At 41.8% G+C, this 25,822-nt stretch overlaps 2 protein-coding genes across 5 annotated transcripts; one reads left to right on the plus strand and one right to left on the minus strand.

The window, feature by feature from the left end:
* Positions 1–459: 459 nt before the first annotated feature.
* LOC124041846 (transmembrane protein 68-like) lies at positions 460–8,403 on the minus strand. 4 transcript variants are annotated; one of them, XM_046359913.1, is made up of 9 exons: positions 8,296–8,339; positions 6,377–6,547; positions 4,197–4,256; positions 3,217–3,611; positions 2,479–2,646; positions 1,982–2,175; positions 1,704–1,764; positions 1,471–1,610; positions 460–1,331 (listed from the first exon to the last, which is right to left on the minus strand). In XM_046359913.1, the coding sequence occupies exons 4-9, from the start codon at positions 3,539–3,541 to the stop codon at positions 1,227–1,229; spliced, it is 993 nt and encodes a 330-aa protein (XP_046215869.1). In that variant the 5' UTR covers positions 3,542–3,611; positions 4,197–4,256; positions 6,377–6,547; positions 8,296–8,339; the 3' UTR covers positions 460–1,226. The 4 variants fall into 4 exon arrangements, 3 of the variants coding, with proteins under 3 accessions (XP_046215869.1, XP_046215868.1, XP_046215867.1); XM_046359912.1 differs by having other exon boundaries at positions 4,197–6,235; XM_046359911.1 differs by lacking the exon at positions 6,377–6,547 and having other exon boundaries at positions 8,296–8,395.
* Positions 8,357–24,646, plus strand: tgs1 (trimethylguanosine synthase 1). Its single transcript, XM_046359910.1, has 13 exons — positions 8,357–8,615; positions 8,723–8,787; positions 9,227–9,372; positions 12,238–12,943; positions 13,869–13,983; positions 16,580–16,666; positions 16,884–17,055; positions 18,016–18,358; positions 18,509–18,673; positions 20,997–21,140; positions 21,565–21,781; positions 22,341–22,419; positions 24,333–24,646. The coding sequence occupies exons 1-13, from the start codon at positions 8,503–8,505 to the stop codon at positions 24,444–24,446; spliced, it is 2,466 nt and encodes an 821-aa protein (XP_046215866.1). The 5' UTR covers positions 8,357–8,502; the 3' UTR covers positions 24,447–24,646.
* The last annotated feature ends 1,176 nt before the right edge of the window (positions 24,647–25,822 follow it).

Here is a 25,822-nt window from a genome sequence, read left to right on the forward strand (position 1 = left end):
TATACACAATAACCATGGAAAGTACAGCTACCATCTAGCCACACTACAAAGTACATTTCTCCATCTCCTCCAGGAATTGTGAACAAACTGAGCAATCTCAAACAACATTCAAAACTCTGCTCATCCTGCAAGCAGAATACTTCAGAGTTAGCACAAAAACATTTTAGTACAGAGAAATACACTAAATGTGTTTTAGAATAAGCTACACATTAGTGAACTTTTGCACATTAGTTCAATTTGATTCACAGGCCATAAATAATTACTTGATTAAATTCGTATCGAAACATTAAAACACTGAAAAACACTAGTGCAGAAAATGTACCAATGTTTATGGAAGAAAAACATATATTTTATAAAATTTTCAAAACCACTTCAAATATCTTGGAGTAGCTATATGTTGCTCAATTTTTTTATACAAAGTATTTGTAATAACAGAAATGACTTGTAAACACACAAAACTCATAATAAAATATATTTATTTTAACATTACAAATAATTTCTGTCCTGTTTCATAATGGACCTCAATAGATTTTAAAAAGGTGCATAGGCTACAACTACAGTACATACTTACATAATTCCACAATACATTTTTTGGGGGAAATGACAAAATTATTTAAATAAAATTTCAAACATTTTACCCAGGTGAAAGGAAATAAAGCTGCCCGGTCTTCATACCTATATTACTTCTTATATAGCAATTGCTATATCGTTTCAATATTTGCAGTTATTAATCAAAATAAAGGCCTCTTAAATAGAAATTGTTGGCAGTGGTGGAACTTAGAATAATGTGTGCAAATCAATTGAGGAATCAAAGTATCTACATACTTGCACAAAAAACACTATACAATTTCAATATGCACATTTGACATTAACCAATTACGGTGTACTATACCATAACAATTTACCTTCGGTACATATTGTTTTGTGACAAAATCTGAGTGCAAAAAGCTCCTGAAGGTACACCTACAATAATAATGTATAGGTGCAGGACCTTAATTTGATCAGCCTATTATAGGAGAAGTTTGTAGTGTATTTGAGGTTAAAAAATGTCCATTAATTATAAATCTACAGGATTATTTTCCTGCTATAGGAGACTGGCTCAAATTAAGATCCAAATCTGTAGTTAACCATTCAACTGATCACATGATAATACTTTCAATATGTAACAGTGTCTTAAAAATATGTAACTGCTTCATATAACAAAAACAAAATGATATTCCTTATGGCTATTTTTCTTTATGCCTGCTGTGGAATCGCTCTAGTAGTGCTCGAAGGACATTCCCGGGAATAATTTGGTGTCTGTCAATGAGTGCTTGAACTGCTTGATTGGTCTGAAAATCAGAAAGAAAGATTAGGAAAATTCACTCTGACCCCATCTTTCCCAATCATTTGACTTTTGTGTACTCTACATTTCAGACAGTAAATAGCCATTGAATTACAGAAATGTGCCACAGTTGCATAATGTCTTACCTTTTCAGCTAACTCTGCTGCACCAATGTTAGGGTCATATGGGATGGGGTCACCTAAGTATGTACGAAACTTCACAGGAAAAGCCCCATAGACGGGGGCCATCGGCACGCGGAATTTTTCATAGGACCATCTGAAAATGCCTGAGAAATAACATTTTCAAGTTCATTTATGCTCTTCTGTGAAGTTAAAAAATGTTTTGTCACACTGCAATTAAAATGAATAGTTAAGCATACTTAACCCGCCGAGAGATCGGAATCCTTCCCTGACGTTTTGAGTAAACATGGGAATTATTGGCTAAAAAGATGTAAAGACAAACATGTAAGAGGACTTCAGATAAAGTGATGCTTCTGTATAAGAGGAAAGTGACATGCACTGTCTGTCTCCAAATGATACCCTATTACCTATAGGGCACCAGACAGCCATAGAGCTCTGGTTAAAAGTCGTCCACTGCATAGGGAATAGGGTGCCATTTGAGAACGAAGACAGAAGGAGACAAAAAAACAACATGTACCACTTTGGAATCGATAGCCACTTGTGCGAAGCCCTTTCTCTTCCCCCAGAGCAGTTGATAGGTCTCGTCACTGAGGAGCGCCTCCCTCACGCCTCCAGGTGAGATGCCCAGGAGGTGGCCACTTTTCAGTGCCTTCACACACTCTTGCTGGGGCCCATGGATCACACTAAACACCTCCAACAGCAGCTTGAACCCTACAGAGAAGAATACCAGGTCAGCTTTTAGTGCCCAATTCTGCTCTTTTTTTCCACTATTCAGATATGTCCCATCAGATCTCTGATTGGTCAAGAGACCAATTATTGGGGGAAAAAGAGGAGAATTGGGCTGCCTGCGTAGACGCAGCCTTAGTAGCTCATGTTGTAAGAATGGACTAAGGCAGCTGTAGGCTATATACTGTACACTTAACTGTCCATCTACATACAGAGGGCACATACACTGAATAAAACATCTCCACCTTTATAATTAGATACTGGGAAATGGATCTGTGAAGATTTTACCTGGAACTTTGAACAGAAAGTGATCAGCGACTGAGTGAACTATCCGTCCCTTCTGAATGATGACATTTGCCAGAAAGTAATAATAGTCGATGGGAATAGCCCCATGATAATAGACTATAAGAGCTGCTCCTTCATCTGGAATCTTCTCCATACCATGGATTTCATATCCTGTCAAGAAAGGGAATATGAGAGCATCCACATTCATGTAGAAGCGTTTAGAAACATGTCATATTCTTATTTAAAATAGAAGTGACTCCAAAATGGCACAATACATTATTTACCATTCATTTCCATTTGGCACAAAATAATCTGAAACACAACCAAAACAAACAAATGCATCCAACAGAGGTTGGATGATACAGAGGTGTGAGAATACAGAGATGAGGAAACGAGGACAACTCTATACTTCTCTATTCCTAAACACTAACACACTCATCATGGCTTACATTGTGGCACTGCGGCACCTAGAGGCCCCACCTGACAACCTTAGCCTCCCTCCCGGGCAGATCTGCGACTCGTGTTAAAGCTTCAAAGATGACGACATCTGTCATCATTAGCGGTGCAGGGGATGGAAATACCTTACACTCAAATTAAAGCGGACAGTCTGGACTTTAACCTCAGTCATTGTATCATTTCAAGTCCAACGTGCTGGAGTACAGAGCTAAAACAACAACAAAATTGTCACTGTCCCAACACTTTTGGAGCTCACTGCATATATATATATATATATATAAATACCGTGCCATATGAACCCGTGGCCATCCCACAACGTTGCCAGAGTTTTCCTAGCACCATCCCACAGGTTGTTGGAGTAGGCCTCCCTGAGCTGGTTCTTGTGTTTGTACACATGGAGGAAGAGTATGGAGAGGTAGAGGAGGATCACAATGAGGAAGGGCAGGATGAAAACAACAACCAGAGGGGTGAAAACCCAGGCCAGGTACTCCAGATAGCTCAGATAGTCTTCCAGGGGTCCTAGTCCTGACCATTCCTCGAATGTGTGAAAGATGCAGGCCACAAACTCGGCTCCATCTCTGAACATGCAGGACTCGTTCCCATCTGACATACTGCCACACAGTTAGCCTCTCCCAAAGGAAGCCAAGTTGAATAAGGATACCATCTGCCAATGGGCAGGCCTGGAGTACAGAATAGAGAGAAGAGGGCTAACAAGGTGATATTTCAGTACAGTCTAATAAATTCATATTAATATTTGTTCTGCGAAGACAGAGAGCAAACATTGTTTAAAGTGGGAACCGGATAGAAAAACAACTTTGCCATACAGTATCTATGAAAACTCAAGTATTAAATGTTTTACACACCATGTTGATTCTCAAATAAACAAATCAGCATGCATTTATAAACTGAGCAATCAAGTTAGCTAGATGAAGTGCAGCTACTTTAGAAGCAACACAAATTGCAAGTAATCAAATGGTTGCATTTGTATCATCAATGAATGAATGAAAATGTATTTTTTAGGTGGTAGGTAGCCTAGCAGTTAGAGATTTGGCACAGTAACTGAAAGGTTGCTGAAGGTAAAACATATTTCGATGTGCTCTTGAGCAAGGCACTTAACCCTCATTTGCTCCAGGGGCGCCTTAATACTATGGCTGACCATTTAACATAACACATTTCACTGCAACTATTTTTAAAAACATTTTAGTGATTTAGCACTTATCCAGGATGACTTACAGTTACAATATTTTGGTAGATGTTTCACAAACCTTTTTTCTTCCAGTGTAAATAGTACTGAGAACAGATCATACCAGGCTTACATGAAACGCCTGAAAGACAAAAGTGAAAGGGCAAGCCATTGACACAATCAGAGACAGAAGAGAAAGCAAGACATCCAACGGCCACATTTTTTCTATCTAGACCAAAGGCCAGCAGATGGCGATATTGAGACGTTTCATCTTACCGTCCAAAGGGAATCCATGCATCCAACTATACGTGGACTGGTTCGTACATAAAACATTCTCCATTCGGGCTGCAAAAGCGTACATTTCCTCCTTAACTGGATTTAATGGCGAGTAGGCTGAGGGGGGGGCTGACCGCGCAACTGCACGCATTGTTAGCAGAAAACAGTATAGTGTATTGAAAATCTGCGATCTTCGTGGTCAATCTTCACGTAAATAAGAAAATGTTTTGAACCAATCATGGTACCAATAATTGCTTCTAATACAGCAGATGTACTTCCTGGAACTGATTATTTAAACATAAAAAACAGAACACAGAATAAGATAAGGATATTTGAGTTGCTAATGGCAGCCTGCAGTACCCAGGTGGCCTTCAACTTGAGTTACTCGATGGGGGGGGGGGGGGGTACTGAGCTAGCCTGCAATGTCACTTCCCGGAGTAGCTCAAACTGCGTATGTTGTCTACATGAGATGCCATCTTAAAAAGGTAGACTCAATGGTTGTCACGAGCAGCACTGCAGATGAGAGAGACGCAAGACTTCGCTCTTACACAGTATCTGCGCATGTGCACGGATTCGCTTCACGCTGTTCACAGCATGGTAGCCAGAGCACCAAAACAGTGGAGAAATTGAGCCCCGAGCGCCAACATAGAGCACAGAAAAGGCATGAATTTTAAGCCCTACCCATGCACGCAATGTTCAGACCCTACCCAGGTATGATTGCTTCCGCCCAAATGTAAGGCGAAACCCCAAATCAGAAATAACTTACTCTGTTAGAAACCCATTAGCTGCTCTTCTCTGTTTATCACTCGCTCCCTGCGCACAGCTCGCTCTGCATGCACTCCGCTGGCGGCTCTGAGTCTGTGTGTATCCATAGCAACGGATCCATTTGGGCTGCTCTGCTCAATGAAGAGACATGAGAGCACTTAGCTGTTAGCTACTTTGTCACTAAAATCTGCCGAAACTTTTTTTTTCATAATCTCACCTGTTATATATTTGACGAGGTTGAGGCACCATGTTATGATCTTAGTCAGATATGACTGTAGTGCGCAGTAGTGAACAAGCAAATGGCTCAGCTTCAAAATGTTAGTGATCAATTTGGTGTTACCCGAGCCCGCCCATACCCTAGTTATTGATGAAAAAAAAGAACAGGCCCTACCCGGCCCTAACCAGATGTGTAATGTCAGGGCCCGTTGGGCTCGGGTTGGGTAGCATAGCTCTATTTCTACGCGCTTAATTGTTGCGGAAACTGACCCACTATAATGTTTACTTTCTGCATCTGCGTCATATCGCTGAGTCTACCTTTTAACCGACTTAATTTGGTTTCAAAGAGTCTCCACAGAGGAATTAATGGTGTCACGTGATCATATAGTCATTTGTTCAGAGCAAACTAATAAAAATAAAAAACAGATTGCTGCAACCTGATCGGCTGAACGCGATATGCCACATCCGGGACTAGCATTTAGCCACTCTAGCATAGTGGTGGAAAATTGTGTTTCATAAAGAAAGTATGCATATACTCCCAGTTTGTTTTCTGCCTTCTTGCTATTTAATGAAGTTAAGGAGGAACTCAACACCTTTGCAGCCTGAATGGTGAATGTTTTATGTACGGACCGGTCCACAGGGTATATGAGTATATAGCCGGTTGCATGGATTCCCTTTGGACTGTAATAATAACGCACGGCTTCTGGGCATCAATGCGGGCAGATCATTTTCGTAACGTTGTCAGCCAACCCTTTTATGAACTCATGCTGCCCCAGCTAGCAATGAGGAATCGACCCAGAAGCGGCCCTCTTCCAGGAGGCCAGGATCAAAATGAACGACTGCCCAGAATCGGCCCAGAATATGCTGCATAGGAAGACATTTAATCATATTCAATTGACATTGTAACGTGGTGATGTAAGTGTTATAATGGTCCTTAGCTGGTTATGTGATCACTATGGGCCGTTTCTGTCTACAGGAATTCAGCCAACATTGCCAGCATCTTACCAGAACCCTCCCCTAACTCGGACGACACTGGGCTAATTGTGCGTCGCCTTATGAGTCTCCTGGTCGCAGCCGGCACGGGTCCCGAACCAGCATCTGTAGCAAGCAGTGTGCACTGCGATGCAGTGTCTTAGACCGCTGCGCCACTCGGGAGGCTCCATCCACACGTTTTGCCTTTCAAAGTATCCAAATATTACACAGGACTCTTAAAGAATTTAATTTAAATGTTGATTGAATTTTTTTTCACAGAAACAATTATAAAATATGGAAAAATAAATTAAATGTTAATTATATAAAGCAGCCCGTGTAATCATCTGCCAGAGAATAGCCCCAATCGGTCCGAGTCCCAAGTAATATAAACATTTGAGCCAGATAACCCCGCATCCTTTCCATAAGTAACACTGCCAAAGGCGGCCCAGACTCGGGACATATGACGTCACCCGAGTCTGACTCTCAGCCAGAATCGGCCCAGATCCACTAGCTGGGGCGTCCAAAACAACTGCCCAGACGATTTGCATTGCCCCCATCCTCTTTTTACGCCGCTGCTACTCTGTTATTATCTATGCATAGTCACTTGAATAACTCTACCTACATGTACATATTACCTCGACTAACCAGTGCCCCCGCACATTGACTCATTACCGGTACCCCCCTTTATATAGCCTCGCTATTGTTATTTTACTGCTGCTCTATAACTACTTGTTACTTTTATTTCTTATTTGTATTTTTAAACTGCATTGATGGTTAGGGGCTTGTAAGTAAGCATTTCACTGTAAGGTCTACTACACCTGTTGTATCCAGCGCATGTGACGAAAACGTTCGATTTGAATATGAAACGTCTCAATATCGCCACCTGCTGGCCTTTGGGTTAGCAAAAGAAAACGACCCCTGCACAACTATGAAGCAAAAAAGACAGGGTTGGCTGAGATTGTTGACATGTAAACTATATTTAGTCTCCAAATGTTTATTGAAAACAAAACACATTTGCACAATGAGCACTTTTTGTATCTTAAATACATCGTTGGAGTTGTTGTTAGCTAGCTAGTGAATATTATGCCATATTAGCATTGACATGAAAATCAGTCAAAACACCTAAAAACAAGACATGGTATCAACAACAAGTTAACACTTGCTGAAACGAGCCACTTACGATTCCCCACATGCCAGCTTCATTTCATTGTTACTAGCTATCTGACCACTCAGAATCATAACGCACGGTGGATGCGGGTGGATCATTTTCGTAACGTTGTCAGCCAACCCTTCTATGAGCTCATCAGGGGGGGGGTTGAGCTCCGGAAAACAGTTTGGATACCGAGTTGGATGACCGTTCCAACTCGGAAACTCGGGCCTCTTTCTAGAGCTCCGACTTTCCGACCTGAAGATCACTGATGTCAGGATTTGACCTAGTATTTTTCCGAGTTCCCATTTGTCTTGAAAGCACCATCAGCAGACCACCAGACCCAGCTGCTATACATCAGAGAGCCACCCGGCTGGTTAAGCAGACCGAAACTGACACTTGTTCGCAATTGTAAATGGAATGAGTGAACTATTTTAATGTATCCTCCATATTTAACACAATGTGACAGTTGACTGAGCTAGTTACAGCCTAACTGCTGTCTGACACCTGAGTGCTGGATATCTAAGTAGCTCCAACTTGAAATTAACTTTATACATAGACAGCCTAATAATAATATATATATGTTGATTATATCGTATCAGAATTTCCCTAGATTAGTTAGCTGATTTGCTAATTTACACAGTTAAAATATTAGCAAGCTAGCTTGCTACTTCCTGAGACTAGCTATAATAAATTACTACAACTAGCCTTGACACGAGCAAAAGCTAAGAACATCCACTGCATAGACACCAATACTAGCATTGCATAAATAACAATACAATATTGTTATGAAATCATTACATACATTTTGATCTCTTTGGTAGGTCGAGGAGAGGAAGATTCTTGATATTTTCTGTCCTGGTTTACCCGGTTCCTTACTCATGTGACACAACCAGGAACGGATGTCATTGTAGCCAACACGTGTGTGTATCCGGATGAACTTCGATCGCAGTGAAAGAGCCTTTCTCTATTTACATTTACCGCAAACGTTATCTAGCTAACAAGTGTGAACATGATGATTGATCATGGAAAATGGAATGTGGTTGCCGACATTATTTTCATCCAACGGAGCTTGGCTGGAGATGATGGGACTATACACTGCTTGTGTTCGAGAGCTTTTGTACAGTAAGTGAGCTAGCTACCTATATAGTTACTATACAAGTACAACACACAATATAAACTGTGTTGCATTGTTTTCACTTTGACTGTGTCCTCTTTTTCTCCCGGTGTAGGGATCGTGAGTTGTACAGATCTGACCGTAAAGACATCACTAACTTGGCCGAAGGTGGGCTGCAAGGTAGGACATAACCAATGTAGTATACGTCATTGCACATACCTAACTCTAGTCAAGTAAAGCTCAACGACACGATGTACTTCACATCAACGGCGTTGATCAGACTAGTGTGACCGACTGGAGCTCAGACATCTCATACAGGTTTTGATCATAAGTACGGATTTCGTCATCCAGTGAGTAGCCCGCAATTACACAGGTTATTGTCCCGTGTAATTGCGGGCTATGGTTACTGAAATCCATAGTTTGACACAATCAATCATTTTGTGTGACGTGGAGCTCCAGTTTGCCACACTAGTTGCAGGTTAACTCCGTTGTTCTGTAGTATGTCTTGGAGTTGAGTTGCACTTGGCTAACCTAACCACTCCCAATAATTGACATGCATGTTGCCAACCTTTTCTGAAACCTGAAAGTTGTCTGTAACTCAGCCTATTGTTGCACTCAGAGGCAGAGGATGAGCATGGAGAGGACCAGGCAGAAGATGAAGAGACTGAGGAGGAGGAGGATGAACCAATCGATGAAGAAGCCCAGCTTATGGCCAGAATGGGACTGCCTGTGGAGTTCATAAGCTCCTCTGCACAGAGGAAATCTGTAAGTAGTAGCAAGTAAACATTGCCATTTTATCCTTCACCAAAGAGTCCACCTAAAAGAAAGAAGAGGTCATGTTGCTCCGATTACTGATGTGCGTGTGACTCATAACCCGCAGTCCCTACGGTTATATCCGAATAAAGAGGGAACAATACCACAAGTGGCTCAGTAGTCTAAGGTTATTTTCCCAGAGTTCCCAGTTGTCTTGAACTCACTGAAGTCAGATTTCCCAGTACTAAGTTAACAGTTGTTTTGAGCACGACAGAAGTCGTGCTGGATTGATAGCATGCCCAATGTTGAATGTCTATCCTTTTAAGCTTGGAAAGAGACCCTTAAACCCAGACTTGGAACCACCCACCCACTCCAATGAATAGCAAGTTAGTGATTGCTCAGCAATCCTTGCAGTTAGCCTCTGTCACTGATTCCTTCCAAACCACTCATTTTTGAATTTGCAATTCCCAACTTGTATATTGTTTATGGCTGATGAGTACCGATACGTTTGATCTATTATTTATCTTCATATGACAAGGATTAAAAAGCATTTGCCAGTAGATCGTAGACCTTATGATGTCTGCTAGCTAAGATTTTGAAAGTAAGATGTTGACATGATCAGTCCAATTAAAGCTACGGTAGATAACGTGATTTGACATTTTATCTGTGGCCAATGACCTTGATCCTTCTTGGATGGGCACTTCTAATGTAACTCTTTGGCATCACCCAAGGGGCTTGAATTTTCTAGCTCTACACTTAGATTTGGCGGTGATGTGGTGTCCCCATGAATGGCAGAACACTGAGCCAATCACGGCGTAACTAGAGAACATTACCAACCCCTACACACATAATCCACTGAGCTAGGCTGAAACACCTGCATTGTGGAGCTACCTTACTCAAGAAAACAAAAAAAAGAGACCAAATTTGTATGCGGCTTTATTAACTCCATTTTAATTTTTACATTGTTTGCAAACGGATTTATTCTGGTGAGCAAGTTTTTATTTAAAGTCTTCTAAGGCAACATATAGTGACGAAGAGAAGCAGCATGTATCTAATTATAGACAAGTTGACTAACACAGTTTACCAAAATGTCAGATATTCTAAGCAGAAGCATATCTAAATCAGGCAACAACAAAAACAATCCTGCACACGCTGTCAAAAAAATCATTCTACCATTTCTGACTGTAGCCTATAGTGTACAGTGCCTTGCGAAAGTATTCTGCCCCCTTGAACTTTGCGACCTTTTGCCACATTTCAGGCTTCAAACATAAAGATATAAAACTGTATTTTTTTGTGAAGAATCAACAACAAGTGGGACACAATCATGAAGTGGAACAACATTTATTGGATATTTCAAACTTTTTTAACAAATCAAAAACTGAAAAATTGGCCGTGCAAAATTATTCAGCCCCCTTAAGTTAATACTTTGTAGCGCCACCTTTTGCTGCGATTACAGCTGTAAGTCGCTTGGGGTATGTCTCTATCAGAGAGACTGAAATTTTTTTCCCATTCCTCCTTGCAAAACAGCTCGAGTTCAGTGAGGTTGGATGGAGAGCATTTGTGAACAGCAGTTTTCAGTTCTTTCCACAGATTCTCGATTGGATTCAGGTCTGGACTTTGACTTGGCCATTCTAACACCTGGATATGTTTATTTTTTAACCATTCCATTGTAGATTTTGCTTTATGTTTTGGATCATTGTCTTGTTGGAAGACAAATCTCCGTCTCAGTCTCAGGTCTTTTGCAGACTCCATCAGGTTTTCTTCCATAATGGTCCTGTATTTGGCTCCATCCATCTTCCCATCAATTTTAACCATCTTCCCTGTCCCTGCTGAAGAAAAGCAGGCCCAAACCATGATGCTGCCACCACCATGTCTGACAGTGGGGATGGTGTGTTCAGGGTGATGAGCTGTGTTACTTTTACGCCAAACATAACGTTTTGCATTGTTGCCGAAAAGTTCAATTTTGGTTTCATCTGACCAGAGCACCTTCTTCCACATGTTTGGTGTGTCTCCCAGGTGGCTTGTGGCAAACTTTAAACGACACTTTTTATGGATATATTTAAGAAATGGCTTTCTTCTTGCCACTCTTCCATAAAGGCCAGATTTGTGCAATATACGACTGATTGTTGTCCTATGGACAGAGTCTCCCACCATCCAGAGTGATCATGGGCCTCTTGGCTGCATCTCTGATCAGTCTTCTCCTTGTATGAGCTGAAAGTTTAGAGGGACGGCCAGGTCTTGGTAGATTTGCAGTGGTCTGATACTCCTTCCATTTCAATATTATCGCTTGCACAGTGCTCCTTGGGATGTTTAAAGCTTGGGAAATCTTTTTGTATCCAAATCTGGCTTTAAACTTCTTCACAACAGTATCTCGGACCTGCCTGGTGTGTTCCTTGTTCTTCATGATGCTCTCTGCGCTTTTAACGGACCTCTGAGACTATCACAGTGCAGGTGCATTTATACAGAGACTTGATTACACACAGGTGGATTGTATTTATCATCATTAGTCATTTAGGTCAACATTGGATCATTCAGAGATCCTCACTGAACTTCTGGAGAGAGTTTGCTGCACTGAAGGTAAAGGGGCTGAAAAATTTTGCACGCCCAATTTTTCAGTTTTTGATTTGTTAAAAAAGTTTGAAATATCCAATAAATGTCGTTCCACTTCATGATTGTGTCCTACTTGTTGTTGATTCTTCAAAAAAATACAGTTTTATATCTTTATGTTTGAAGCCTGAAATGTGGCAAAAGGTCGCAAAGTTCAAGGGGGCCGAATACTTTCGCAAGGCACTGTATGTTCTATATTTGTGGGTTAGGGTCACTATCACATGTAGTCCTATGCTCTCTCACCTAGTGTCTTTGTGTCTCTCCTAAAAGGCGAGAAAGTTAAGGAGGAAGAATGCCAACCACTGGGAAGCAGCCCCTGAGAATCTGGATGAAGATGATCCACTCCAGTCACAGAAGGATGATCCCAGTGTTGAAAGCACCAAGCCAGCGTTTGATTGGTTTGATCTCAGTGAGATGCCCGAAGGAGAGATGGAGGCAGAACCTCAACCCTCACAGGCCCAGGGGGGTTGGGAAGACTACTGGAGCCAGCAGGGAGAGGGGTTGTTGTGGCAGGGCTGGTTGGAGAAGCACCCTGAGACTTCCAGCTGTCCAGCCACAGCAGAGCCCCCCTGGGACTGCCCAGGCACTAAGGAGGCATGGGATAATCACACCAGCCACACCTTTCTCTACTACTGGGAGCAGTTCAACTACTGGGCAGCCCAGGGCTGGACCATAGACTACTCAAGCAGTACACCCATTGAAACAAAGCAGCCTAGACATGAGGGTGAAGCCGAAGGAGAGCCGACTCATTGTTGTGACCCAGGGGATTTAGAGTTTGAAGGAAGGCTGGAGCGGAGTGAGGCGGGCACTAGTGAAGTTGTCGATCTGATTGGGCAGATGAGCCTTCTGTCAGAGGGAGTTGGTCAGTGTGATTTGAGCAAACAACAAGAGGACCATGTCTGTGGAAATGATGAACCTTGTGATGGTGGTAATCGTAAAAGAACTGCCTCGTCAACTAAGTCCACTGAATTAAGAGGTGAGACCTTTCACCCGCCTACAAACATGATATTTCTGTCTCTCAGTTCAGGAAACTATCCTATATCGTTGAGGAGACTGACACTATGTTGATATAGCAGTGATTCCCACAGTTCTTGCGCTCAAATCTATTAAAACCTAAATACCAGTATCGTGGTTTATTTTTCTCCATGGCAAAATGAAAACACTAGGCAGACCTCACTCTTTGGTCCTTTAGAAAACACTTAAAATATTGTGTGCTTTAGCTTGGAAAGTAAATATACGCGACTCTGGATGACAACATAATGATGTTTGTTTCCAACATTAGGGCTGTTTTCCTAAGTCATTTAAATCTGCTTCGTGTTTTGTTTCCTTGACACAATACTAAGGAGTATCGCGATACTGGTATCGTCCCGACCCTACTAAAGATGTCATTAGAGTAGCCTATTGCACTCCGAATGGGTAGGCGATAGCAATGTCCTACACACACATCACTTTTAAAACATATATATTTTATTCCTTGTAATTTGGGGCTTTTTCCAAACTGTAGGTGACTGTCTGAATATTTTATGCATTGTACTATCAAAAGATGTGTTCCTTTGAATGAAAGGACCAGGTGACACAGGCCCATGCATTTTTAATGGTTCCTCTAGTCGGAGCGAGCAAAGAACCACTGCCTGAGTCAACGGCCGTCTCCTCTCTCTGACTTTGTAGATTGTGATGAATGCTCTGTAAAAATGGAACTTTCCATCTTGTCTGTGACTGTTCCCACACAACACTGCTGTCATTTCTGTTTCATTTTATTTCTGTTTTTATCTGGCTTTGTAGCATTGTTTTACACCACATGCTGACTTCTCGTTCCCCGTTTTATCCTCTTGCAGGGAAAACATGCATGTAGAATGCAATGTTGTAGGGACAAATGATGTACACTTTTTTTCCCCCTTCAGATTCCAAACAGGGCAGGTGTCACCAGGAAAACAACGGATCAGGTGAGAGAAGAGCGTCTAATAGTGATGAAGATGATGAACCACCAGATGGAAGAGTCCCAAAACTTAAGCGAAGGTAAGCTACATGGCAATTTATCTAAATGTTAGTGTCTTGCAGTATTTTACAGTATTGTCCTCTTCCTAATGTTGGCATAGCAATATAGTACCAAGAATAGTATAACTGGAAATCACTGTTTCAAGTGGCAAGAAAAAAGTATGTGAACCCTTTGGAATTACCTGGATTTCTGCATAAATTGGTCATCAAATTTGATCTGATCTTCATCTAAGTCCCAACAATAGACAGACATAGTGTGCTTAAAATAATACAAATTGTATTTCTCTTGTCTATATTAAATCAATCATTTAAACTGTGTAGGTTGGGAAAAGTACGTGAACCCAAAGGCTAATGACTTCTCCAAAAGCTAATTGGAATCATGAGTCAGCTAACCTGGAGTCCAATGAATGAGACGAGATTGGAGATGTTGGTTAGAGCTGCCTTGCCCTATAAAAAACACTTGCAAAATTTGAGTTTCCTATTCACAAGAAGCATTGCTTGATGTAAACCATGCCTCGAACAAAAGATCTCAGAAGACCTAAGATGAAGAATTGTTGACTTGCATAAAGCTTGAAAGGCTTACAAAAGTATCTCGAAATTAAGTAAGACAAATTGTCTATAAATGGAGAAAGTTCAGCACTGTGTAGCACTAGGAGTGGCCGTCCTGCAAAGATGACTGCAAGAGCACAGTGCAGAATGCTCAATGAGGTTAAGAACAATCCTAGTGTCAGCTAAAGACTTACAGAATTCTCTGGAACATGCTAACATCTCTGTTGACGAGTCTACGATACGTAAAATAAGAATGATGTTCAAGGGAGGACACCATGGAAGAAGCCACTGCTGTCCAAAAAAAGCATTGCTGCACGTCTGAAGTTTTCAAACGTGCACCTGGATGTTCCACAGCGCTACTGGCAAAATATTGTGTGGACAGATGAAGCTACAAATGAGTTGTTTGGAAGGAACACACAACACTATGTGGTGGAGAGGAAAAATAGGCACAGTACACCAACATCAAAACCTCATCCCAACTGTAAAGTATGGTGGAGGGAGCATCATGGTTTGGGGCTGCTTTGATGCCTCAGGGCCTAGACAGCTTGCTATCAGATGGAAACATTCATTCAAGTTTATCAAGACATTTTGCAGGAGAATGTCAGGCTATATGTCCGCCAATTGAAGCGCAACAGAAGTTGGGTGATGCAACAGGACAACAACCCAAAAAGACAAGTAAATCAACAACAGAATGACCTCAACCTGATTGAGATGCTGTGGCATGACCGAGAGCCGTTCACACCAGACATCCCAAGAATATTGCTGAACTGAAACAGTTTTGTAAAGAGGAATGGTCCAAAATTGCTCCTGACTGTTGTGCAGGTCTGATCCGCAACTACAGAAAACATTTGGTTGAGGTTATTGCTGCCAAAGGAAAGTCAACCAGTTATTAAATCCAAGGGTTCACATACTTTTTCTACCCTGGAAGGTGAATGTTTACACGATGTTCAATAAAGACATGAAAACCTATACATTGTTTGGGTGTTATTAGTAAAGCAAACTGTGTTTGTCTATTGTTGTGACCTAGATGAAGATCAGATCAAAATGCATGACCAATTTATGCAGAAATCCAGGTATTTCCAAAGGGGTCACATGCTGTTTCTTGCCACTGTATATGCTGACAGTGACTGAAATATTTTTAATATGGGATTGAATTGAACTACGATTCACCTTGTAAAGGCTTCGATTATTGTCTACGATTCACCTTGTAAAGGCTTCGATTATTGTCTACGATTCACCTTGTAAAGGCTTCCATTATTGTCTACGATTCACCTTGTAAAGGCTTCCATTGGCTACGATTCACCTTGTAAAGGCTTCCATTATTGGCTACGATTCACCTTGTAAAGGCTTCCATTATTGGCTACGATTCACCTTGTAAAGGCTTCCATTATTGGCTACGATTCACCTTGTAAAGGCTTCCATTATTGGCTACGATTCACCTTGTAAAGGCTTCCATTATTGGCTACGATTCACCTTGTAAAGGCTTCCATTATTGGCTACGATTCACCTTGTAAAGGCTTCCATTATTGGCTACGATTCACCCTGTAAAGGCTTCCATTATTGGTTATGATGCAGTGCATGTAAAAGTGTCAGCCAGGTGAATGAATGGAAGTGCTTATCATCCATCTTTTCAATTTCACTTTGATCGAAGGAGATGTTCATGTCCAAGACACAGATTTCGATGCTTCTCCATGTTTCAATAACCAAGGATTCTGTAAATGGAATCTGTATGCATAAATCAGTAAACATCACGTGATGGCCCATTCCAACCCAAAGGCTGGTACTGGGGACTGATATGTGATTTAGCCTACACAATGCTTTGTGAGACTATATAACAATATTTTTCTACATTTTCCTATTTTCTTGTCTATTGCATCTCATAAACGTTCTACTGTTGGCTACACATTCCCTATATAGTGTACTACTTTTGACCAGGGCCCTCCAGTCAAAAGTGTACACTATATAGGGAATATGGTACCAATTGGAATTCAGGCTTGTTCGATCATTGTGATGGTGTGTAAGGCTAATGCTGTGTATCGATCTATCGTCTACTGATCTGTTGACCTAGCCATGAACTGGATGTGGAGGAGAACCCTCAGATGTCTGTGGATGAAGCCTGGGATAAACTGGGGTTAAAGCACAGCCACGACCCCATGTAAGTCAGCATTACTCCCTCAGACTTGGGAACTGCGTCCCAAATGAGAGCCTATTCCCTATAAAGTGCACTACTTTTGACCCAGCCTGGTCAAAAAGTAGTGCACTATTCAGTATGTAGGCAATAGGGTGACATTTTGAAAATAAACCAGGTATATGTACAAAAGGTTGATTTGTCCTCTTACAATATCAGTCTCTTTATGTTGTGTTTTTTTTAGGATTGAGAGCGTGCTGAAGTTTAAGCCCAGCCCCAGTCACCACCATGGAAGTAGGGCTGGGAGGAATAGGAAGCAACATGGAGGGAGGAAAGCAGCCTGCCACAACACGCACACCTTCTTTACTGAAGAGGGAGATAACACAGAGCCCAAGTTGACTAAGACCTTTCAAAAAGTACAATTTTACAAATTATTTTCAAACAGTACGATTACTATTGATTGCGATACTAATAGAATCACTCTCGTTTTAATACTGCACACCCAAATTTCATAGCAGCTCCTGACTGGATTAGCAGGTGGGTAAAATGCCCTGTGGTTGACACTGGGGAGCCTTTTCAGAGAGGTCTGCCTCAGTCTCCACTGGCAGAGAGAGGAGGGAATGGGAGCACAGCCAATACTCACGTCCTCCCTCCCCTCCTGTCAGTGTTGGCCTCCTCTGACACACCACATCTCTCTTATGCATGCAGCTGCTGTTTCAACCAACTGAATCTATTTACAATGAGCTGCCACGCTGCACTGGTCCGAGGGTAGCCGCACTGTTTAAAGTTCACGGATCATCATTATTTGTGTCGGTCACATTTCATTGATAAGACTGGCCTTGAGGAGTAAAGGAAGAGTGTTCAGCTGGTCGCTATGAACTCTAACATGCTTATTCAAACCATGGTAGAGAGGCTAGGAAAGGCTACTGTTCTGTTTGCTGACTCTGCGGGATTGTATTATCCCAGAGCAATTGAAACTTGTCAAGGTACTGCACTTCAGAAAGGTAATGACTTAGTGTGGCCTACGGGTATAGTGCCTACAGGTATAGTGGACATCGGTGTGTTTCTACGGTGTTGAGACATTATTAAGTCATGTGTCACACTGTGAGAGGACTTAAACCAGTTAAATGCAGTGCTTTTCCATTGATCTTTGTTTTGAGCTCACTGGATTGATCTTCTGGGCAAGACTTGCAGTATTTACTGTCTGCAGCAAATGGCACCATCATCCAGCAGGCACAGTAGAAATTACTTGAGCCCTGTTGAGGCCTACTTTAAAGTATGGTTTCGTTGTGATGCTTCTCTGCTCCTCTAGCGTTCATTGGTCATGCGTGTTTGTTGTATTCACGCACTCACTCACGTGCTGCTCTTGTTTTCAGGTTCAGAGTTTCCTCCAGAGGGTTCAGAAAGACAACGGCACACACACAGCCGTCCCGGACATGTCAAAAGGCCAGTCGCATGAGCACGGGGAGCATGCCGACAAGGAGAGGCCTGCTTGTCCACAGTCAGAGGGAGAAGAAGAGAGACTGGAGGAAGAGATGAAGGAAGATAGTCCTCAACTCTGTTTGGAGTTGGACTGTACTGAGCAGCTCCCTCAACCCTCCCAGCAGAACATCTTTACCAGAGTAGAGGAAGAAGAAGAGATTCAATTCAGAAGAGAGGTGTACTCACTGGACATACCAGACTACTTAGTTCCCAATGCACTTGAACATAATAACACAGGTTGGTTTGCCTCAGCCAGTTTAGACCTTTTTCTAACCCAGGGCTTTTTCATAAAGCGTTCATGTCTGATCTATACTTGTTGAGGTGTATTTCTTGTTTGATTGTTGAAGTCTTGTACAATTTACTACTTTTGCACGGCCTATTTCCCAGAGTCTACTGGGAAGGCTGGTAAGAAGAAGAACAAGAAGACAAAGAAAAGAGGAAAATGTGGAGTGATGCCAGCTGAGATTGCAGCGGAGCCCGAGCTGGCTAAGTACTGGGCCCAGCGCTACCGTCTCTTCTCCAGGTTCGATGAGGGCATCAAGCTGGACCACGGTGAGTCACGGAGCAAACAGAACACACACACTTTCAATTTGTTCATACAGGCTCCAGCAGAAAGGGTTAATCATATGGAGGAACTACCTGACCTCCATATTGTTGTTAATATTCCTCTAGTTTGAGAAGAACTATTCTCCTATTGTAGTCTCCCAACCACATCTATTAATGCAGCCCAAACGGAGGGTCAAATGCGATTCAGGAATGCACTTTATTCTGAAAAGGAATGGATTTTCTCAAGGTGACTGAATGTTAAGTATTTTTCTCTGGTTGAGAAACGAATGGCTGTATGTCCGAGGTATAAGATACAGTTTTGCTGCTCCTGAAGTCTAACATGTTGTCAAGAGGGGAAGAGAGTCAGGGATGTTGAGATGTGGTGGTGGGGATGTAGAGGGCACATGGATGAGCTGGCAGGCAGGGCCCACCTCTGTCTGTCTTTAGGGAGAAGTGCTGATGCCAGTGAAGCATACCTCACATTTCTCCCTCCTGCATCACATGACACCAGCAGGCTTCCTCCCTGTCTCCCAGCAGAGCAACTCTACTCTCTCTCTCTCGCCTCCTCCCTCCCTCCCGCTTCCTCGTTCCCTGCTCGTGCACATGTCCTCTCATTTAAGTGCACCAGACTATGACTCCGTTTTTAAACACGGATGCACTGATAAGAGACTAATGATTGGCACTCTGTATGCAGATTAGGTTCATTTAAGTAGAAGGACTAGTTTTCCATTTCCAACACAACGTGTAGATCCTGTAGCAGAAACAGAAGCAACCTTGTACTCTAGAAGGACAAATATTCATATGGTTAGTGATCAGGTATAAAAGCTATTTTTTTTCACCTCCACTGAAATCCTCCAAATGCTTCCTTTTTGATTTATCATTTTAAACATTGATTTTAACATTGGTTCAAAACGTCAAGTAGTTCTCCAACCTTTTTCTGGCAAAGAGATTATCTGTTATCAGAGGGCCAATCTCGTCCTGCCGAATCTCTCCCTATATTCTCCAAAGTAGTATGACTAATATGTTCCCCTCGCTCCAATCAGAGATCTTTCACAGTGCATTCGGAATTCTGTTTGAAAACGAGATCAGAGCCTTCGTAACCTCTCACTTATTCATATCAACAGAGGAGAGCCAGGATACCTACCACACCATGGCTGACACTCAGTCCAAATGATTTACACCTCGTCCTATCAGATTCATATGGTGTCTATCGCTCAATTAGGTACAGGAGGAAAGTGTCTATACAGCCTCATGTAGCAGTGCCTGGCTGATGATAGAGAGCAGAGTGTGAGGAGGGGTAATCTAGTATTTTGGGACTGAAGTCATATAGGTAATAAAAACTCTTTAACATGGTGTTAGATGTTTCCTTCAGGAACAGCAATCAGGTTTTGAGAATCCACTACAAACTGAAAGGAATATCTCCCATCTCAGTGAACATTTAGGAAAACAAACCAAATGTATTTACGGATCCTCCCTTGAGCTCAATTGGAAAGTCCATCCATGTTTCTTTGTGAAACACCCTCTCCTCGGCCTCTTTTCTCAGAACAGAGGGAGGGATGAGGACTGTAATGAAAGAGAGTGAGTAACGTGAAGCGTTCCAAGAGAAGAGTGCACTCCCAGCATTGTTTGCCTTAGCAGGTGTTTATACTCTGAGGAGGCTGTGAAAACAAGCAACTGAAAAGGAACCAGCAATGGCTGCTCGAGAATAAAGGCAGATGTCCTCCGGTCTCTCCTCACCTAGACCGTGGTTGGTCTATGAAGCATCCCAGCCTCGCCACATAGTCTATCAAATATACCTCAATAATAACAGCATACTTATTCAATCGTTTTTGGGTTGTCTTGTATGATATATTCAGGCTATTCTCAATATAATTGAAAATACACACACACCTACTTTATATTCCAGCAGGCCTAATATTTGCCTGCAGTAAAATGTTGTGAATGACAGCTGTTTTAAAATGTAATCGTCACTAATAGTGTTTTGGTTATTTTGGGGAAGTATCGAATGGAACTCGCATGACTTATGAGCCCACAAAAATCAATTAGATATCATATTTCTGGACAAATTTGATAAATCAATAATGAACCAAAATATTTGGCATTGTTCGGACAAAACCATTTTACAGTTGACTGACCTCTGGTGGCTATGCTTTGCATTGGGGATCAACCCCCAATCCAATAAATTATGACTTATTAAAATATGAATCAATAAATTAAACAATTCTACACTGTGTGTGTATATATATATAATGGTAAAATGAGAGAATATTAATTGCATCTTTGTATTCAGTTTGTTAAAGCCTGTCTGTCCGTTTGTCTGTCTGTACAGAGGGCTGGTTCTCTGTTACCCCAGAGAAGATAGCAGAGCACATTGCCCTGAGGGTCCAGGAGAGTTTCCACTCTGAACTCATCATAGACGCCTTCTGTGGAGTGGGAGGCAATGCCATCCAGTTTGCCCTCACTGGGAAGAGGGGTATAGTAGCATCATATTTGAGCCAAGCTTCAGAGGCTCCTTTGCTTTAATATCTTATAAAATGTAGATATTTTTGGTCACTGTGTCTGCCTTTATAAATAGGGCAAGAGTATTCCTGACCCTGTGACGTGACCAGGAAGACCTCTGGGGCCCATATTATATCCTATAGGTTAACAGTTATGTGTCATATTGTCCTTAGTGGTTCTCCCTGTGTGTCTGACTCAAGTCTACGTGTCTTTCCATATGTAGTGCAGTTATGGGCCCTGGTCAAAAGTAGTGCACTACATAGGGAATACGGTGCCATTTGAGATGCCGTCTGTCCCTTTCCCTTCCTCCAGACATTTAAACAGATAGAGCACGTTGTCCTGCGTGGTACTCCCTGTGTGTCTGACTCTCTGTCCTCCATGTCCCTGCCCCCATGCAGTGCTAGCCATTGACATCGACCCAGTGCGTCTGGCCCTGGCACAGCACAACGCCCAGGTCTACAAGGTGGCCGAGCACATCGACTTTGTGCAGGGAGACTTCCTGCAGCTGGCACCTCGTCTGCGGGCGGACGTGGTGTTCCTCAGCCCCCCCTGGGGCGGCCCAGACTACCTCAGCGCAGACGTCTTCGATATCAAGACCATGATGGCGCCAAATGGATATCCTTTATTTCTCACAATGAAGTTGCTCTCAGGCTATTAGTTAGGCAACAGGCCAGACTCCGAGACGGACCCGGGCAGAGATACACGCAGATGGAGGCAGAGTGACAAGGCCAGCAGTTTGTTAGCTAGCTAAGGGGGAATGTGAAGACAGTATTTTGTGGATGTAATGAAAAAAAAAGAGGGAACCCGCACAAAGCTCTTGATAGTATCACTGCTCTTTAATAAGCTTTACATATCAGCCTCACGTTCTGACGAGGGCCGTGAAGCTTATTAAAGAGAAGTGATACTATTAAGAGCAGTGTGCAAATTCTTTCTATTTTCTCATTTGATTCAACTGTTACCATGCACCTGTAAAAAAAAGATAGCTCAGATGTGCGAGTGCCTTTTGAATTTTGAGGAACTTGGGATGTGCAGTTAGTTTTGTTTGTGGGTTGGTCTTTGCTTGCCAATCTTGAGTTTTCCATCTTTTTATATTCCACTAGTATTTACATGCATTGTAGTGTTCTATTACGTTGTTGTAGAAGAGTTTAACACTGTTTTCCTTAACTGTTAATACTTTTGACATTTTCAGGTTGTCCAAAATGATATCTGATAATATTGTGTACTTCCTCCCACGAAATGCAGACATGGATCAGGTAGGTTACATGGACAAGTGGAGGAGTATTGGTGGTTTGCAACTCATGTTTGGATGTTGAGTCTTTGTGCATGCTAGTCATGCTTGGCTACGATTGATTCAAGATACATTTCTATTTGTTGATATTTCAGTGTAAATTAGAGTACAGCAGTACAGTCTGAAGGCCTATAGAAGTGTGAAGTTTCTGCAGGGCTCCTTTTATGGAAGAGGATCAAAGCTGCATCCCAATTCACCACCTTTATCCCAAAGTGTGTACTTGAAACATTCCTCGTCATTGGATTGGTATAAGGATTGGCTAGAGGGAGTTGCCACCATTTGATAAATCCAGGCAAGAAAATGTGCAAGTGCACACTTCAGGAAAGGTTAGGACATAGCCGTAGTCAGCGCTGATGATGCCAGGCGCCTGCCTGCCCAGCTGAGCCTCTACTGAGCATGTTTTGGGGAATGCCCATACTTCTCCTTTATTTACTTGGTTGCCCATCTCTGTGCTATCCCGTGGCTGTAAGTGTTCTCACTGTCTGATCAAAGGCTCCCAGAGCTGGGAAAGGCTACATAGGCCTTATGATGATTTCATTATGCCATCATGCATGTTATCAGCAGTCTAACAAAGCAGGCTATCACCTAGTTGGTAACCTATTGACCTACTTATTTAGCAGTGGCATATCTAACTATTTTGAGTGCAGGTTTACTACTACTTGCTACTATAAAGCTATGTCCATGGTGGCTGTTATCAGAAGATAAGTATAATGAGTATAGAAGAAGCACACTCCACTCCGTATTTATTTGGTCAAGGAGGCTAAAATATTTAAATTTGGCTATATTCCCCAGGATTTGGGATTGTTTCATATGAAGCGACAGTACGGAATGTCACCTTTTTATTTTAGGCTATTTTTATACATCTGTTTTACCTGTATCTAGTCCCCCCTTTTGAAGAAGTCATAAGTATTTGGCCAAATTCACTTAGTGTATTAAAGTAGTCAAACGTTTACTATTTGGTCCCATAGTCCTTGTACACAATGACAACATCACTTGCCACTCTACAAACTTGTTGGATACATTCACAGCTTGTTTTGGTTGTGTTTCCAGTTATGTTTTGCCCAATAGAAACTGAATGGTGAATAATGCATTGTCACTTATTTTAAGCTAGAATAGAAGATGTTTCTGAACACTTCTACATTAATGTTGATGGTACCATGGTTATGCATAATTATGCATTAATTGTGAATTATGAGTGAGAAAGTTGAGGCAGAAAGACGTAGAAGAAAAAACTGTCCAAATAAATACAGAGGGGAGTGTATAGAACTACAGTGACCCAAGCCACCCAGTTGATCAAAATACTATTTGCACGAGGCCCCTATTTATTTTAGTCCAAGTTAGTGAGTATTGTTGTTTTTTTGTTTAATTCTCTAGAGGGGTTTGATTGTGGTGGATCTGACTAAGGTTAGTTAAATAAAAAATGTGTATTTAGGTCTGAGTCTGGCTCTGTTTGGCCTTTACTGTTATTGTCATGACTGTTACTGTGGTTTAGCAAACAGGGAGGAGTTTATAGGCACCCCAATTCTGATCTTTTTTTCCACTAATTGGGCTTTTGGCCAATCACATCAGGCCTTTTTCAGAGCTGATCTGATTGGTCAAAAAGACCAATTAGTGAAAAGAAATCTGAATTGGGCTGCCTCTGAAGGCAGCCTCTGTAAATAACTTGCCAGCTTTGTGCACCGAACAACAGACAGGGATGTTGAACCATACAGTGTACTAGATTTACATACAAATCTATTACATTACTTGTCATTGAAAAACTTTCCATTATAAATCAAGGTGCTGATATTTTTTCTCTATATAATAAATGTTCATGTCAATGACTCGGACTTGTAATTAGTATAGTAACAATGTTTTATTTTTATGGTTGGGTTCCAGATCGCCTCTCTTGCAGGGCCTGGTGGGAGAGTAGAGGTGGAACAGAACTTTCTCAACAACAAGTTAAAGACAATAACTGCATATTTTGGTAATTTGATTAAATCAGATTGCTAGTTTTATTTGACCTAATGCTAAACCTGATCTGTTTGAGGCCAGTTTTTGTTTAGTGCATGATGATGTGTAGACATCCCATCAGATGTTGTGTTAAGTCTGGCCGTGTGGTTATACACGTTTTACTGCTTTTATTTTTCAAAAGACACATTTTGTTGCATTATCTATTTTTGTATTAAAGCTAACTATGCAGTTTTACATTGCCTGGTTCTCAACCTTGTCTTTTTTTGTGGAAATACATTCAAATGTTGTTATCTACACACTAGATATGCATATATAGATGGGCATCAGAGTATAGCCAGCCAGCACAGAGTGGTACTTGGGTCCACAGATGGGGCTCTCTCTGTGAGCTCAGCCCCCCCGCCCCGCACAGCAGTGACCACAAACGCAACCAGACCTGCTGTCATTCTGTGGCCTGGCCAACAGTTGAGCCCCATTTTTGATTCAGCTTCAGTTGAGCTGATGTGTTGATATCCTAGTAGCTCCCTCTGTCACACTGACACCCAAGCCTGGGCCTGCCTACCGAAGGATATATCTGGATGCATATCTAAGCTGACAATCAAAATGTTGGTGGCGGTTATTCCCAAACTGGTGTACGGCTATTCCCCCCAGGGGTACGCCAAATTCAAATGCGATTTACATTTTCAAACAGTCCATTTAGATTTTCCTTTAAAAAACAAACATGTAAAAGGCACAAAAAGCTACAGACAATGCCTTCATCAAACAATACTGCTTCACGATGCATCAGTGACATGGCTGCTTCGCATACAAGCCAGTGAATTCTATGTGTTACAGCTGGATGAGTCAACAGACGTGGCAGGCCTGGCACAGCTCCTGGTATATGTCTGTTACATTTATGTGGGGTCAATTAAGGATCATCCTCTTCTGGAAACCAGGACAACAGGAGAGGATATTTTTTAAGTACTGAACAGCTTTGTGACATTAAATGGACTTTGGTAGTCAAGATGTGTTTGTATCTGTACTGATTGCGCAAAATCCATGACAGGGAGACAGAGGATGCCATTTGGGTACACTGCAACATCCACCGAGAGGCTCTTGCTGCCAAGGGAATGCCTGACAGCTTGAAAGACGTTTTGGACACTACAGTAAAAATGGTTAACTTAGGGATCGGACCCTTTTTTTTCAATTTTTATCCTAAAATGACATACCCAAATCTAACCTCCTGTAGCTCAGGACCTGAAGCAAGGATCTGCATATTCTTGATACCATTTGAAAGGAAACACCTTGAAGTTTGTGGAAATGCAAAATTAAGGTAGGAGAATATTACACATTAGATGTGGTAAAATATATATTTTTTGTACCATCTTTGAAATGCAAGAGAAAGGCCATAATGTATTAATCCAGACCATTTAGATTTG

Source organism: Oncorhynchus gorbuscha, linkage group LG08 (assembly GCF_021184085.1).
Source record: "Oncorhynchus gorbuscha isolate QuinsamMale2020 ecotype Even-year linkage group LG08, OgorEven_v1.0, whole genome shotgun sequence".
Classification (NCBI taxonomy): domain Eukaryota; kingdom Metazoa; phylum Chordata; class Actinopteri; order Salmoniformes; family Salmonidae; genus Oncorhynchus; species Oncorhynchus gorbuscha.